At 43.0% G+C, this 16,456-nt stretch overlaps 1 protein-coding gene across 1 annotated transcript in view; it reads right to left on the reverse strand.

Moving 5' to 3' along the window:
- The window catches only part of cbwd (COBW domain containing), a 71,982-nt gene extending 56,495 nt beyond the window's left edge, over positions 1-15,487 (reverse strand). The window contains 4 exon segments of the mRNA XM_048595010.1: positions 2,874-3,000; positions 3,853-3,939; positions 7,747-7,907; positions 15,278-15,487. Of these exon segments, the coding sequence (XP_048450967.1) occupies positions 2,874-3,000; positions 3,853-3,939; positions 7,747-7,864 (332 nt within the window). The 5' untranslated portion in view covers positions 7,865-7,907; positions 15,278-15,487.
- Between the last annotated feature and the right edge of the window lie 969 nt (positions 15,488-16,456).

The raw sequence follows: 16,456 nt of genomic DNA on the forward strand, positions 1-16,456 counted from the left end.
CATCGAGGGCCGAAGGGCCTGTACTGCGCTGTTATGTTCTATGTTCTATGTTCTATGTTCTATGTCTAACAGGTTTGAGATTCTTGCTCCCTGTGTGGATGAGAGTGGGGGTTGTAGGGCGGATGAGCAAACTGACCATAGCACCATGGTACAGGGAGCCATTCAAGGGGGGGCAGAAAAGAGAAATGTATTTGTAACTGGGGACAGTATAGTCAGGGGAATAGGCACTGTTCTCTGTGGCCAGGATCGAGGGTCCTGAAGGCTGTGCTACCTGCCTGGTGCCTGGGTTCAGGATTTCACATTCGGGCTGCAGAGGAACTTGGGAGTGTCAGGGGAAAGATCCAGTTGTCATGGTCCATGTAGATACCAATGATATTGTTAGAAAGAGGAAAGAGGTTCTGTTGAGGGAATATGAGCAGTCAGGGGTTAAACTAAAAAGCAACAAAGGTTGCTTTGGAACACTTCCTGAGCTACAAATTAATTGGCACAAGGTCAACAAGATTAAAGAGGTAAACGTGCATCTCAAAGTTTGGTGTGGGATAAACGGGTTTGAATTCATGGGAGATTGGCACCAGTACTGGGGAAGGACAGAGCTGTTCCAATCGGATGGGCTCCACCTGAATCATGCTGGCACCAGAGTCCTGTGGATTCTCATAACCAGGGCTGTGGATTGGGCTTTAAACTACACAATGGTAGGTTCAGTTGCATGGAAAATGTTCAAGGGGGTAGGGCTCAGCAGAGGTTATTAACGTTTCCTGAACAATTAAATAGGACAGAGTGTACAGAAAGGGTCGGGAATCTAACTTCAGGCACCGCAGATGAAAGGATAACGATGAGAAGTGGGGCAGTTAACATAGGACTGAGGGTGTTGTACTTAAACACATACAGTATACGAAACAAGGTAAATGAGTTTTTAGCGCAGTTTGAAATTGGCAGGTACAATGCTGTAGGTATCACAGATGGCTGCAAGGAGATCAGGGCTTGGAACTAAATATCCGAGCATACATGTCTTATCGAGATGACAGGTAGAAGGGCAGAGGGGTGGGGCTGCCTTGCTGGTAAGAAATGAAATTAAATTGAATACCACAAGTGATCGAGTCAGAAGGGGTTGAATCTGTTTGGGAAGAGTTGAGAAACCGCAAAAGGAAAAAAGCTGGCATGTTGGGTGGGTGAGGGGGCGGTGGTAGCAGGTGGTGGGGGAAGGGATGAAACTTTACAGAAAAATGAGAGGCCTGGATAGGATGGATGTGGAGAAGATGTTTCCACAAGTACCCAAGGACACAACCTCAGAGTGACAGGACAATCTTTACAACTGAGATGAGAAGGACTTTCTTCAGCCAAAGGGTGGTTAATTTGTGGAATTCATTGCCACAGAGGCCATTGCTGTGGAGGCCAAGTCATTGAGTGTATTTAAGACAGACATAGATAGACTCTTGATTGGTAAGGGATCAAGGGTTACAGGGAGAAGGCAGGAGAATGGTGTTGAGAAATATATCAGCCATGTTCAAATGGCAGAATAGACTCGATGGGCTGTATGGCCTAATTTGGCTTCTATATCTTATGGTTTATGATTTGTAAGGTGTTGTCAAAAGAGGCTTGACAAATTACTAACTGCATTTTGTAGGCGGTATACACTGCTGTTATGACATGATAAAGGTACAGGGGGTGACACTTTCAAGTGGTGGATGGAATGGCAAACAAGCAGATTGCTTTCTCCCAAATGATGTCGAGTTTCTTTAGACTTGTTGGAGCTGCACTCATCCAGCAAATATTCCGTTCCACACCTAATGCTGGAAAACCTTTTGGGAGTCACAGAATACTCAGATAATAAGAAAATTAAGAGGTGCGGATACCAGATCTAACACAAACAAAAAAACCAAACAACACAAAATGCTGGAGAAACTCAGCAGGTCTGGCAGCATCTGTGGAGAGAAACAGAGTTAACATTTCGAGTCCAGTGACCATTCATCAGATCACCAAAGAACACAGAACATCCAGTCCTTGCACTGCTCTTGTAACCACAGTATTTATGTGGCACACGTGGACTTGTGCCTTATTAACTCTTTTTAGTCAATAAGATTAATTAATTAATTAGTATCCAAATGGGATGCATCCAGTTCAGCTTCTCATCAACAATGATGCACTGAAAGATGAGACTAGAGGATTCCACGATGGTAATGCCTTTGACTATCAGGGGCAGATCATTCAACTTTGTCTTGTTGGAGATGGTCCTTCCTGAGAGTTCTGAAGCATCATGTGCTAAATATTTCCAGCACTTCTCTTTTAATCCTGTTGTCTTAAGGGAGGCGATGGCCTAATAGTACCATTGCTGGGCCATTACTCTAGAGACCCAGGAGGTAATGTTCTGGGGACCTGGGTTGAAATTCTACTACAGCAGATGGTGGATTCCGAATTCAATAAATATCTGTAATCAACAGTCCATGACTGTGAATCCATTGTCGATGGTCAGCAAAATCCATCTGGTTCACTAATATCCTTTAGGGCAGGAGAATGCCACCCTTACCTGGTCTGGCCTACATGTGACTCCAGACCCACAGCAATATGGTTGACTCTGAACTGCTTTCTGGGCATTTAGGGGTGGGCAATGAATGCTGGCCTAGCCAGCGATACCCACCTCCCATAAATAAATTTTTAATAAATTCTCTTCCTAAGCGCTCTTAGGAGAGAGTACGGACACCACATGGAATTGGTGCACTGGTTCAAGAAGGCAGCTCAGCCCCACCTATTCAGGGGAAATTGGAGATGGGTAATATGCTGGCCCTACCAGTAATACTCACATCCCAATGAGGATTTTTAAATAAGCAATTGAACTCGTCATTTTTTTCCTGTAAAGATTAAGAAGTGCATCCTACAGATTTAACAAAGTAAAAAAAAAGTCTTACTTCACTGAACAACAAAGGCATCCATTCCGTAACTCCAACCATTCCTCATAAAGTTCCCCTGCATGGCTCACAGCCAGTGATTTCTCTAGTGCACTCCCTACAACAGATCATTTGGAATCATCTTATTAGTAAAACAAAGTGCATTTTGATCAAGCTGCATAGGCAACACAAGTTATTTACCTAAAACAATGAATGACAAAAGAGATCTTTTACTCTTCACCACTACTCTATCGAGGACCTGAGGGACTTTGGAACACAGGGATTTTCAAAGGTCACTATTTATCTCTGTATCCGAAAACATTTTCCTTTCGCTCCAAACATCTAGTTCCCGATTAAGACTGCATCAACCTATTCTTCTAACCAACCTGCTCAGAGGTGTTATTAACACACAGGTGGGTGTTGAACCTGGGTCTCCCGGCCCAGGGATAGGGATACTACCACAGTTCCCACAACAGCCCTCTTAAGACTGTAACAAAAAGAGCACTGCTCACCATATCCACCTGAACTACCAATAATCCTTGCAATTAACAGGCATAATGTAGAAGAAAAAACATAGCTGGTAAAAATGTCCTTTCCACCTATTATCCACTGGTTGGGGATTGGAGAACTAGGGACGGAGTCTGAGAAAGAGGGCCAGACTGTTCAGCAGAGATTTCAGGAAGCACGCGTACACACAAAGGGTGGGAGAGGTTTGGAACTCTCTTCCACAAATAACAGTAGATACTGGGTCAGCCATTAATTTTAAATCTGACACAGTCAAATTTTTGTTAAGCAAAGGTATTAAGGGATACGGGCCAAAGGCAGGTATATGGAGTTACGCTACAAATCAGCCAAGGTCTCACCGAGTGGTGGAACAGGCACGAGGGGCTGAATGGCCTACTCCTGCTCCTACAATCCGAAGTCTGTCCATCCTATGTCATCTTGTACACATATTCATAACATCACTCACCTTCACCAAACTCATTAAGAATGACTGCAATTCGCTTATTGTGTTGTTCTGTTAGAATGTAATTCAGAAGAGTTGTTTTACCAGAACCTGCCAAAATATAAATTATATATTCACGTAAAAGAACAAATAAAATGTTTTACTGGGGAAATTCTTCTGTTCTACAATATTCCTGTTTTGATCTTATATACCACAGCTAGCAATATGTGTATTAGTCAAGACTGAATTCAGAAGACTTGAAGAAGATTTTTACACACTGATAATTTCCACCTTTATCATCATTTATACTCAGCCTTGCATTGATCTAATGTAGCTCACTTTTCAATTTTCATTATTAGCTGTTCTGGAATTCTTGCCAATAGAGAGAGAGAATGGATCTGCTGGAACATTCAGGTCAAAAATAATTCAGTGTGACAGAATCACTTAATAGTGAACATCAACAGTTTTGGTACGGTGTTAAAACATTCAGATTGATAACTTTCAGACGAAAGAAAAAACAGTATCTCTGTACCAAATCCATTTTGTTTAGGTTTTACAGTAAGAACTGTAGGATCAAATGAGGCTGAGAATATCCCGTGGTTGGATCAGTCAGTTCACATTTGAATTTGCTGTATCACTTCAAGGTGGAAACTCCATTCTCACTTGCTAACCGTGAACACTGATGCTGGCAATGTAATTTCAGGATAAGATGATGTCGAAATTGCATTCTTTCATGATTATAACGCTGTCAGAAAACTTGTAGGTATTGCAAATGTACGTACAAAGAGGTTTGTAATTCTAAATTCTGTAATTTATGGATTACTGCAGCAACAAATGCTATAAAAGATGACAAACAGAAAGAAAGAGAGACAGTTCAGCACAACTGGCTGAAATTCTCTTCTGTATAAAAGTCTTATGTAGCCTTGATGCATAATCTGTTCACTTAAACTTCAATAAAACTCCAAGTGTTTGACACTGGGTGTCAAACTGGTTATTAGATCATAAACAAGGCTATAGCTTTTGTCTTTAGTTTAAAAATACATTCCCAGCAATAGTAACAGCAATGGCTAAAGCTGTTCCTTTTCTCTTTTCAATCATACTGAGTACTCCCTAATCATATCTATAATCCATCTAGTATTTCAATACACCACCCTGTTCCCTGGCCAACATCTGTCTCAGACTTGCTGCAGTGCTCCAGCGAAGCTCAGCGCGAGCTGAAGGAACAGCATCTCATCTTCTGCTTGGGAAACCTGCAGCCTTCTGAACTTCATATGGAGTGCAATGATTTTAGGGCTTCAGGCACCTTCTCCAATGTCCTCACCTAGTCCCCACACACAAGGCCTCGACATCACTTGGGCTGCTACCACACAAACCCATTGTCAGCGACTAATAGTCTCCATCAAAAGCTATTCATTCTTCCAGACTTACCTTGACCCATTCGTCTGTCCACCTCTTATTCTCCTCCCCCCCCCCCCCACCCCCCCATCTCTTCTTCTGTATAAATAACATCCTTTTCCCAGCTACCATCAGTTCTGAGGAAGACTAACGGGATCCGAAACATTAACTCTGATTTCTCTCCACAGATGCAGCCAGACCTGCTGAGTTTTTGCGCAATTTTTGCTTTTGTTTCTAGTATCCATTACTTGATTATTGTTTTATTGGTAATGACAAATGAAGGTCCCCTACAGACAAAGACAGGGGAATGTACAATAGGGGACAAAGAAGTGGCTGAGGAACTGAATACATACTTTGGTTCTGTCTTCACAAAACAGAGACAAATCAGATACCTGATTTGTTGGAGGATGCAAGATTTAGAGAGAGGGAAGAACTGAAGGAGATCAATACTAGTAGAGAAATGATACTGGGAAATTGTTGGGATTGAAGGCCGATAAAGCCCCAGGGCCTACATCCCAGAGTACTTAAGGAAGCAGCCCTAGAAATAATGGATGCATTGGTGGTCATCTTCCAGGATTCTATAGACTCTGGAACAGTTGCTGCAGATTGGAGGGTGGCTAATGTCACTCCAATATTCAAAAAGGGAGGTAGAGAGAAAACAGGGAATTATAGACCGGTGAGCCTAACATCAGTAGTGGAGAAAATTCTCGAATCCATTGTCAAGAATTTTATGGCAGAGCATTCAGAAAACAGTGGCAGGATCAGACAGAGTCAGCATGGATTTATGAAGGGGAAATCATGCTTGACAAATCTGTTGGAATATTATAAAGATGTAACTAGTCAAGTTGACAAGGGGGAGCCAGTCGATGTAGCATATTTGGATTTTCATAAAGCATTTGACGAAGTCCCAATTAAGAGTTTATTGTGCTAGATTAAAGCACATGATATTGGGGGAAGTGTACTGAGATGGATAGGAAACTGGTTGGCAGAGAGGAAATAAAGAGCAGGAATTAATGTGTCCTTTTCAAATTGGCAGGCAGTAACTAGTGAGGTGCCACAGGGATCGGTGCTGGGACCCCAGCTATTCACATCACATGTGAATGATTTGGAGGAGTGAACAAAATGTGACATCTCCAAGTTTACAGATGATACCAAGTTGGGTGGGAGGGTGAACTGTGATGAGGATGCAGAGATCCTTCAGCGTGATCTGGCCAGGTTGGGTGAGTGAGCCAATCAATGGCAGATGCAGTATAATTTGGATAAATGTGAGGTTATTCACTTTAGAAGCAAAAACAAGGCAGATTACTACCTGAATGGCTGTAAATTGGGAGAGGGGAGTGTGCAGTGGGACCTGGGTGTCCTTGTGCACTAGTCGCTGAAGGTAAGCATGCAGGTGCAGCAGGCGGTAAAGAAGGTAAGTGGTATGTTGGCCTTCATTGTGACAGGCTTCGAGTACAGGAGCAGGAATGTGTTGATGCAGTTATACAGGGCCTTGGTGAGTCTACATCCAGAATATTTTGTGCAATTTGTGTCTCTTTTTCTGAGGAAGGATACTCTTACTCTCAAGGGAGTGCAGCAAAGACTTAACAGGCTGATTCCAGGAATGGTGGGTCTGACATATGAGGAGAGATTGACTAGGTTATAATTGTTTTCTCTAGAGTTCAGATGAATGAGGGATAACATAGGCACTTACAAAATTCTAATAGGACTGGACAGGGTAGATGCAGGGAGGATGTTTCCGATGTTGTGTGTGTACAGAACCAGGGGTCACAGTCTGAAGATTCGGGATAGACCATTTAGGATGGAGATGAGGAGACATTTCTTCAGCCAGAGAGTGGTGAGCCTTTGGAATTCAATACCAAAGGAAGTTGATGCCAAAACATTGAATGTATTCAAGAGGTGGCTAGATATAGCACTTGAGGTGAATGGGATCAAAGGTTATGGGGAGAAAGCAGGATTAGGCTATTGAGTTGGACAATCATCCATGATCGTGAAGAACGACGGAGCAGGCTTGAAGGGCCGAATAGCCTCCTCTTGCTCCCATCTTCCGTGTTTCTATGAGTGTCATGCTTACTTTGTTGTTAGTAAAGAGGACCCAGTCGCTCCCTTTCATACCATCATTTAGACCTCTTTCTTTTTCATCGCCACTAACAACCCCTTTGTCTTTTTGCACTGGGTCTCTACAACATCTCTCCCCTTGAATCAACCCCCATAGTTGAAAAGTAGTTTAAAAAATTTCCAACATCTTTTTCAGCTGTGAAGAAGAGTCATACCAGAGTTGAAACATTAACTCTGTTTCTCTCCCAGATGCTGCCAGTTTTGCCAGCAATTTGTGTTTATTTCAAATTTCCAGCATCCACAGTATTTTGCTTTTACTTGATTACTGCTGTTGCCTTCCTGATGTTATCTGATATTTCAATTTTTGTTTTAATTTCCTTAGATTATCACAAGTTTTCTGATAGAGCTATAATCATGGAAGAATGCAATTTATTCAATCTTCTGATTTACCTAAACCATACTTGCCTAAATATCCGGTAATGATTGTTACTGGGATCCGCACACTTCCCAGGTTAGAATCTGTTTCAATTGGAATCAGCTTGGGGCATTCTTCTTCGTCCTCTTCTATAAGTACATCAGCCATGTCTTCTACAGTTAGTCAATAAACACGCAATAAAAAAGATGACCTGAGGAACATCAGCACAATCGTTAATTAAAAAAAAAGTAAAACAAAATCAGATTCTAGTTATGTCAAACTAAGAAAGTTGAGATGTACTTAAGTTTGCCTTTATGTTTTCAAAACTTCAAGGAAGCACAGCTAGTTATCTTGCCTATTCCACTCTATTTTTAATACTGTAATTGTTCTGACTAAACACCCTGCAATACATGGTCCACATGGCCATTTATCATCCATTAAGCTAGACAGTAAGTGGTTCTAAAATATTCAACCATGCCTATCTTACAGCTCATTGTTTTGTGCCACCTTTGATGTAACAAAATATCCCAAGGTAATTTGCCATTCCATTTTTCCTTGCACTATCATCCCGTTCTGTCATTTAATAATTCCAGTCTTCTATCCGACCACAGACTTGCCCTATTGTTACTTTTCCTTCCTCCTTTTCCCTGCTTATATACTTGTTTGAAACCTGTGACATCTTTTTCCAGTTCCAATGAAAAGGAACTCTGTCTTCCCCTTCCTAGATGCTGCCAGATCTACTGAATATCTCCAGAATTTTCTGTTTGTGTTCCTCATCCTGCTGATGCTGCTGCATTTTGACTTATCCAAATTTTCAGGCCAGCAAAATTCAAAATAGCAAACACAGGTCAAATAAAATACCGGACAATCTGGAAGCGTGAACCTGGAGTTTCCAAAAGATCAAAGAACACTGAAAGCACGGCAGTACATCAGACAAAGAAAAGCAACAAATTGGAGAAAGGAGGAGAGTGAGGTCATTCACAGGGAGAATGCAGACAAGTTTAAATCATGGAAAACCGGGGAGAGCCAGGAGTAGGGAGGAAAGCATCACGTGCAAGTTGAACTCCAAGGCACTATTTAAGGCTCCAAATAATAGCTGTAAAGAACATATATTTTGCTTTTTCTGTGTCTTTGATTGTGGACTGAAATGGGAAAAAAACTGTTTGAAAACAAAGGACTGTGAAAGGGATTGCTGCACTTTTTAAAAGCAAGTATTTACTGAGAGTGCAGTTTATTGATGACACGTCATCACTCCAAACACAATGACAAAAGCTTTCTTTTGGGGAATAAACTGTCCACAGCCATCCAGTGCAAAGCCACTGAATACCATAGCTACCTTCACACCTCACGTCCTGCAAGGATTCCATTCCCATTCTCCCAGTTCCTTCGCCTATGTCACATCTGTTCGGATGATGCCACCTTCCGAAACAGCACTGCTGCCATGGCTTCCTTCTCCCATGACCGTGGTTTCCCACCCACGGTGGGAGACAGGGCCCTTAACCACATCCGACCTATCATCCGTGCTCCAGCCCCTGCTCCTTCCCATCACTCTCAGCAGTGTGATCAGGTCCCCCTTGTCCTCACTTTTCATCCCACCAGCCTCCGCATTCAAAGGATCGTTCTCCACCATTTTGGATAACTCGGGCAGAATGCCACCACCAAACACATCTTCCCCTCACTCTCACTGTTTCACAGGGATCGTTCTTTACGGGATACCCTAGTCCATTCCTCGATGATGACCAACACCAACCCCCCCCTTCCCCACAGCACCTTCCCATGTAACTGCAGAAGATGCAAGACCTGCCCCTTCAGCTCCTCCCTGCTCACCGTCCAAAGGCCTAAACCGTCTTTCCAGGTGAAGTAGCATTTCACCTGTACATCCTCCAATCCTGTGCATTGTATTTGCTGCAGCCACAGTGCCCTACTCTACACTGGAGAAACCAAACACAGACTGGGTGACCGTTTTGTGGAACACCTCCAGTCTGTGTACAAGCATGACCCCAACCTAGCTGGTTGTTTTAATACAGCATCCTGCTCACATGCCCACGTGTCTATCCTCAGCAAGCTGCAGTGTTTCAGTGTATCACAGCAAAAACTGGAGGAACATCTCATTTTCAGACAAGGCACTTTACAGCCTTCTGGACTTAACATTGAGTTCAACACCTTCAAATTATGAACCAATCCTATTTCTTCCCTTTCTTTCAGCTTTATTTGTTGCATTCTTGTCATCATGTCCTCTCTCCTCTCCCCTCGCTCCAGTGAGACTCTGTTCTTTTGTGTTTGGCAGTTAGACACACCAGTGTTCTGCCATTCTCACTTTCTGATCACTCAATCTGCACTATTTACACTTTTTCTTCCCCAGCACCTCAGCCCACACTATTGTATATATGCTGCTCCCTCCACACTTCACATCACTTCTGATGAAGAGATATCTTGTTCTCTTTCCTTGGATGCTGTCTGACCCACTGTGAGCTCCAGAATTCATTGTTTTCAGCACAAAAGCCTTCTTGCCTGCCAGTAATGATATGATTGACTCCCAGGCAGCTACCTGTGGGTGTGAACGAGACAACCAGAAGCCTTTGAACCTCCAAAAAGGGAAGGTGGCATCCTTTTCTATGCAGTAAAAAACAACTCAAGCATGAAGAAAGTCCGTTTCATTTTCCCTCACCAGTTCCTATAATCTGTAGCTTTTAACTAATAAGTCAGAGACTGTTTAAGCTGTAACCCTGTCATTCCGTGCTTCCTATAAACAAGTGAAAGTATCTGGAGAAGAGAATGGAGGAGCAGCAAGTCCTGACAAGCCAAAAAGGATCATCTCAGTGAACTACCTTCCCAAACATTCCTTCCACCATAACACTAAATTTTTATTTGATCCGTCTGTGTGCAAATGTTCATCAAATCATAGAACCCCTACAACGTGGAATCAGGCCATTTGGCCCATCACTCATCCATGCCGACCAGATATCCTAGATAAATCTACTCCCATTTGCCAGCATTTGGCCCACATCCCTCTAAACCCTTCCTATTCATATACCCATCCAAATGCTTTTTAAATGCTGCAATTGTACCTGGCTCCACCATTTCCTCTAGCAGCTCATCCCAAACACACACCACCTTCTGAGTGAAAAAAGTTGCCGCTTACGTTGCTTTTAAATCTTTCCCCTCTCACCTTAAAGTTATGCCCTCTAGTATTTGACTCCTTCACCCGGGGAAAAGACCTTGTCTATTTACCTTATCTATATCAGTCATGATTTTATAAACCTCTAAGGTCACCCCTCAGCCTCTGATGCTCCAGGGAAAATAGCCCCAGCCTATTCAGCCTCTCCCTATGGCTCAAACCTTACAACCCTGGCAACATCCTTGTAAATCTTTTCAAGTTTCACAACATCCTTCCTAAAGCAGGGAGACCAGAATTGCACACAGTATTCCAAAAGAAGCCTAACCAATGTCCTGTACTGCCTCAACATGACCTTCCATCTCCTATACTCAATGCACTGACCAATAAAGACAAGCTTGCCAAACACCTTCTACACTATCCTGTCTACCTGTGACTCCACTTTCAAAGAACAATGAACCTGCACTCCAAGGTCCCTTTGTTCAGCAACACTCCCCAGGAACCCTTTAGAAAATAATGTTATCAAATCCATTGTTATAAAATATGGCAGAAATTGTTTATCTTTAGTTTTTAAAGAATAATGTTATTAATGAAATTCATTCTGATATTAGCGTGTACAAATATCACACTGCTGTTAAATTATTCTATCAAAAGGAGAAATTAGAAATTCATCAAATAGATTGGCAACTATGCGATGCATCAGAAGCTAATATCTAAATGCTCCAACAATTGCCAATCCATTTAATCAACAGAATGGTTAGAATCTCTCAAATCCAGGTGTTGGGGCACAACATATTTAAATAATATTTTAACAATATATTTTAGAGAGCAGGATCTGTCATTGGAACCCTGACTGCACTTGTGGGCATTGGAGAAAATTATGATGACAGTTTTGAAGCAGAGTTCAGCCTTCTCACCTTGTCTCAAACAATTTTCACGATCTGTGCAAAACACAGCTGAATTGTCAGCATTATGTTCAGTACTCAAATCGATCTGCTAAGAAAGTTGAGAAATCTAAACAACTTAAAATTAAGCAGCAAAACTATTATTTCAATATGGCATTGCAGAATGTTTCTTGCAAGGAGTCTTATTTTGCCTACCAGACAAAAACAAACAAAATCACTAATATATGCTTATTACAAGTTTTTGATCAAATTCCATTTACAAGCATGCACACACACACGCACGCACGCACACACATGCACACAAAGGCCAGTCTACTTGAAGAACAGATTCCACAGCCATATCCTGCAATGTTAGTTCACATTGCTCTTAAAAGGGCAAGAAATGAAAGAGATGAAGAACAACCCAGCAGAATATTAAATTAAGATTTAATTGAATGGCAGAGTTTCCCACTTGAACTGAGGAAAGTAAATGGCTATGCAAACTAATAGGTTTGATTGATGGATTTACTGTTGTGACATGTACCAAGATAGTGAAAAGTGTTGTTTTGCGTGCTGTACAGGCAGATTATATTGTACAAAGTGCATCAGGGTAGTAGAACAGAGTGCAAAATACAGTGTAACAGCTGCTGAGAGAGAGAGAGAGAGATCAGAATTAACATTTGAGAGGTCCATTCAAAAATCTGATATCTTCTGCCCAATGGAAGAGAGTGGAAGAGTGTATAACCTTGGTGGGAGGGGTCTTTGATTATGTTGGCTGCTTCCCAAGGCAGCAGGAAATATAGACAGAGTCAACAGATGGAAGGCTGCTTTGCATGACAGACTGGGCTGTGCTCACAACTCTCTATAGTTTCTTGTGGTCTTGAGCAGAGCAGTTGCCATACCACAGTGTGGTGCATCTAGATAGGATGTTTTATATGGTGCATCTATAAAAATTGCTAAGAGTCCTTGTGGACATGCCAAATTTCATTTGTGGTATGTTAATCATAGCTTAATTGATTTGCACCATATATTAGTTGGAAGGGAATGCATGATTTGATTGTGCAGAAACTGCAGGTACTGACAATGCAAGACCAAAATATGGTTTTATACCATAACAATGCAGCATGGAGGAGCACCGGACTGTCAATTATCAGTAAAATGTTTGGCACATGCACTAGCATAACAAAACACAATCCAGCATTGTGGTGTGATATTAGAGAATATTGATGTTGAACAGGTCACAGATGCGGTTATTACACACCATGAGAGAGAAATGTCATGCTGACTGAAAGTCCTGAATTAATTTGGAATAGAGTTCTTGCTGAACCTAATTTCCAATTCAGGACATTACAAAGCAGGGTTCATGCTGACCAATGAGCGCATCCACAGATCTTGAGGTGTTGTGATTAAGTTGTTGTGAAACTGCTATTCAGAACATGCTAAGAATAATGGTCATCAAGAACTCAGACCGTGCAGCACCAACTCACTTTGCTAACTATTAAAGTTCATCTTAAAGCAGGAATCTAAATACACCAATGTTCAATAGGGCATACAGTACTTACAGCAATGCATCCATTAAACCAGGAGAAATAGCAACAGGAGTAAGCCATTCAAGAGGATTACGGTTCATCTGACATTCCTCACATTCTCTTTCCTGCCCTATCTGTCTCAGCCTTAAATATACACAAGCTGCCACCACAGGTCTCTGTGGCAAGGAGTTACAAAGACTCACAACCCTCAGAGGAGAAATTCCTCCTCATCTCAATCTTAAATTGCCACTTCTTTACTGAGGCTATGCCCTCTGGTCCTAGACTCTTCCATGAGGGAAAACATCTTCTCAGCATTTACCCTGTGAAGCCCCTTCAGAATCCCATGTTTCAATGGGATCTCCTCTCATTGTTCTGAACTCGTGTGTAGAATCCCAACTTGTTTAACCTTTTACCAGGGATTATCCTAGTGAACTTTCCCTGAACTGCCTCCAGTGAAATGATATCTCTCCTTAAATAAGGGAACTAGAGTTGATTTCAGTACTCCAGGTCCCAGAGTGAGATGACAGGGCTATGTGTGGGCTCTTGCCATCTGCTTTCCTTCTTTGTTTTATCTTTGCTTCTGCTCTTTTCCTTCGCTTTATTTTCCTTTTCTTTTGGTCTTTTCTCTTCTGCGGCAGATTGGGTCAGCAGCACCTGCACGGCAGAGAGAGCTGGTCACACGTGGAGTGGCAGATGTGGCCTCTCCTGGCGATAGGAGATGGTGCCAGTGAGGACATTCTCCCGGTGATCACGGTGCGTGGCAACCACCACTGCCAAAGTGGGACTCATGGTCTGGCATCAGCCCGGCCTGGCGGCAGGACCAGGGTCTCTGGGTCGGGGGGGGGGGGGGGGGGGGGGTTCAGTGGCATCAGTGAAGTGGGCCCAGCGGCAACAAGATGGCACCGAAAGTGGGGCAACTCCTACACTGGTGGGTGTGGTGCAGGTCTGTCTCCCTTGAGGAGAAATGCCAGCTTGGACTGGGTCAGAAAGACTGATTTTCTGAACATTTTACTTCTTTATTTTTCTAATTTATTCCTAAGCCCTATAATGCTGGACTATTTATTTTTTTTACTTTTATCAGGTTTTTTTTGATTTGTAAGAATTGGATTTTTAGTATCTGTACCTAGGTACCTTTGTGCCTTAGATGGGCTATATTGCAGCGTCTGTAAACTTTTCGTTGTACTCATGTGAGTACATGTGACAATAAAGCTAATGCAATTCAGATGTGGTCTCACCAGCACCTTGTACAGTTGCAGTAAGATTTCCCTACTCTTATACTCCAACCCCTCTTTGAAATCAGGGCCAACATTCCATTAGCCTTCCTGATTACCTGCAGCTCCTGTGTTTCATACACAAGTCCCCCTCAAGTCTCTGTGTTGCAGCTTTCTGTTTTTAAAATAATATTCCAATCGCTTTCTGCAGTGTCCTGTGTGAAACATGAGCATCAAAACATGGGGCGGGGGTAACATACTTTTTCAAACCAGCTTGTTCAGAGATATTACTAACAGTTTTGGAGCAGGTGGGGCTTGAACCTGGGCCTCCCAGTCCAGGGGTAGAGACACTACCACGGCGCCACATGAGGCCAAATCCTCATATATTCCTTAAGCACTCTACGTATTTCCGGAGGAGATTTGTGGATCTCATGCCGTACTCTACTGGAGTGTTCGTTTAAAGTCTATAATCTTGATGAGTCTGCTACTTAAAACAAAACTAATTTTCGCGTTCTGCAAATTGCAGATTTTAAAATATTTTGTTCACTGGTATCTTGGTTTTGGAAATAATACTGGAGTAACATTTTAGACTGCGAGAAACAAAATTTCACAAAGTCCGGTTAAAATGAGAAAGACTAAACCCTCACCGTAACACTAACTTAAAAATCCCAACATTAAACAAGCTCCCGAACAGCTTCTAAAAAAAATCACAAGCATTTGTCAATTTCCGCTAAACTCAGTGTCGCGATAGAGAGACAGAAGCACCGCCTTGTTCATGCGTTTACTTTCTCTTCCATTTTTCCACAAACGGCCTGGTAAAGGGACGGGAATAAACCACTTACTTTTGCAAAAGGGCTCTGTAACTAACCCTGCAGCGGAGCTGGTTCCCACGGTGTTCCAGCTGTTACTGTATCATTGCGGGAATTTGTTACAGAATCCGGAGGAAACCCCCCGCTGCAGACACACACACCCCTGGGCTGGGGGAGCTAGCTGTTTCTGTATCAGTCTGTAGCTGTAGCTCCCCGGCCCAGCCTCTCTCTCTCTCTGTGTGTGTGTGTGTGTGTCTCCGCCCAACCTTCCGCTCGAAGCTACCCCCACCCCCAGGGGAGCAGGTACAGGGCCCCATCCCCGGGGGGGGGGGGCAAATACCAATATTCCCCACTCCCCAGGGGAGCAGGTACCAGTCCCCACCCCCAGGGGAGCAAATACCAATATTCCCCACTCCCCAGGGGAGTAAATACCAAATTCCCCACCCCCAGGGGAGCAAATACCAATATTCCCCACTCCCCAGGGGAGTAAATACCAAATTCCCCACCCCCAAGGGAGTAAATACCAAATTCCCCACTCCCCAGGGGGGCAAATACCAAATTTCCCACCCCCAGGGAAGCAGGTACCAATATCCCCCAACAACCCCCACTCCCCGGGGGCCTGCAAACCCCCTCCCACCCATCATCCTCCCTACCTCCTGAGATGAAATCCTACACTATCACACCCCCACACCCCAGCAATCCTCTTCCACCCCCAGGAGCACTTACCTAACCCCCTCAACTCCTCCCTGAGGGCTGCAACCTCTGTCCTCCCCCACCCCGGAGGGTGCTGAACCAGGCCCGATGACAAGTCCTGTAAACCGACATCAAGGTCTATGGGGACACAGGTAGACCTCAATACTTGTGGTATTTATGCCTATTCTGAAATAGCTTAAATGCAAGGAAATTTGTGTTCTTTTGTTGTTTTCACGTGGGCAGCTGGTTTCATTTACCTTTTTTTACTTTTATCAGGGTGCAACTGGAGAGAAGTGGAAATAATAAAAGTAAATCCATATGTAGTAAGATTCCAGTATAAGACATTGTAAGAGCCACAGGGAAAATTCCTCTCCAAACTTGCACAATGGTGTAAAAATCCTTTAGATTACAGCCTATGTTATTGCGCCACCTGTTGATCACTCTATAAGATTACAAATATAAATACAAAACACCCTCCTCTGCTATACTACAAAAATAATACTCTTCTGCTAGACTAGT

The sequence above is a fragment of the Rhincodon typus genome, chromosome 3 (assembly GCF_021869965.1).
Source record: "Rhincodon typus isolate 14 chromosome 3, sRhiTyp1.1, whole genome shotgun sequence".
NCBI lineage: Eukaryota > Metazoa > Chordata > Chondrichthyes > Orectolobiformes > Rhincodontidae > Rhincodon > Rhincodon typus.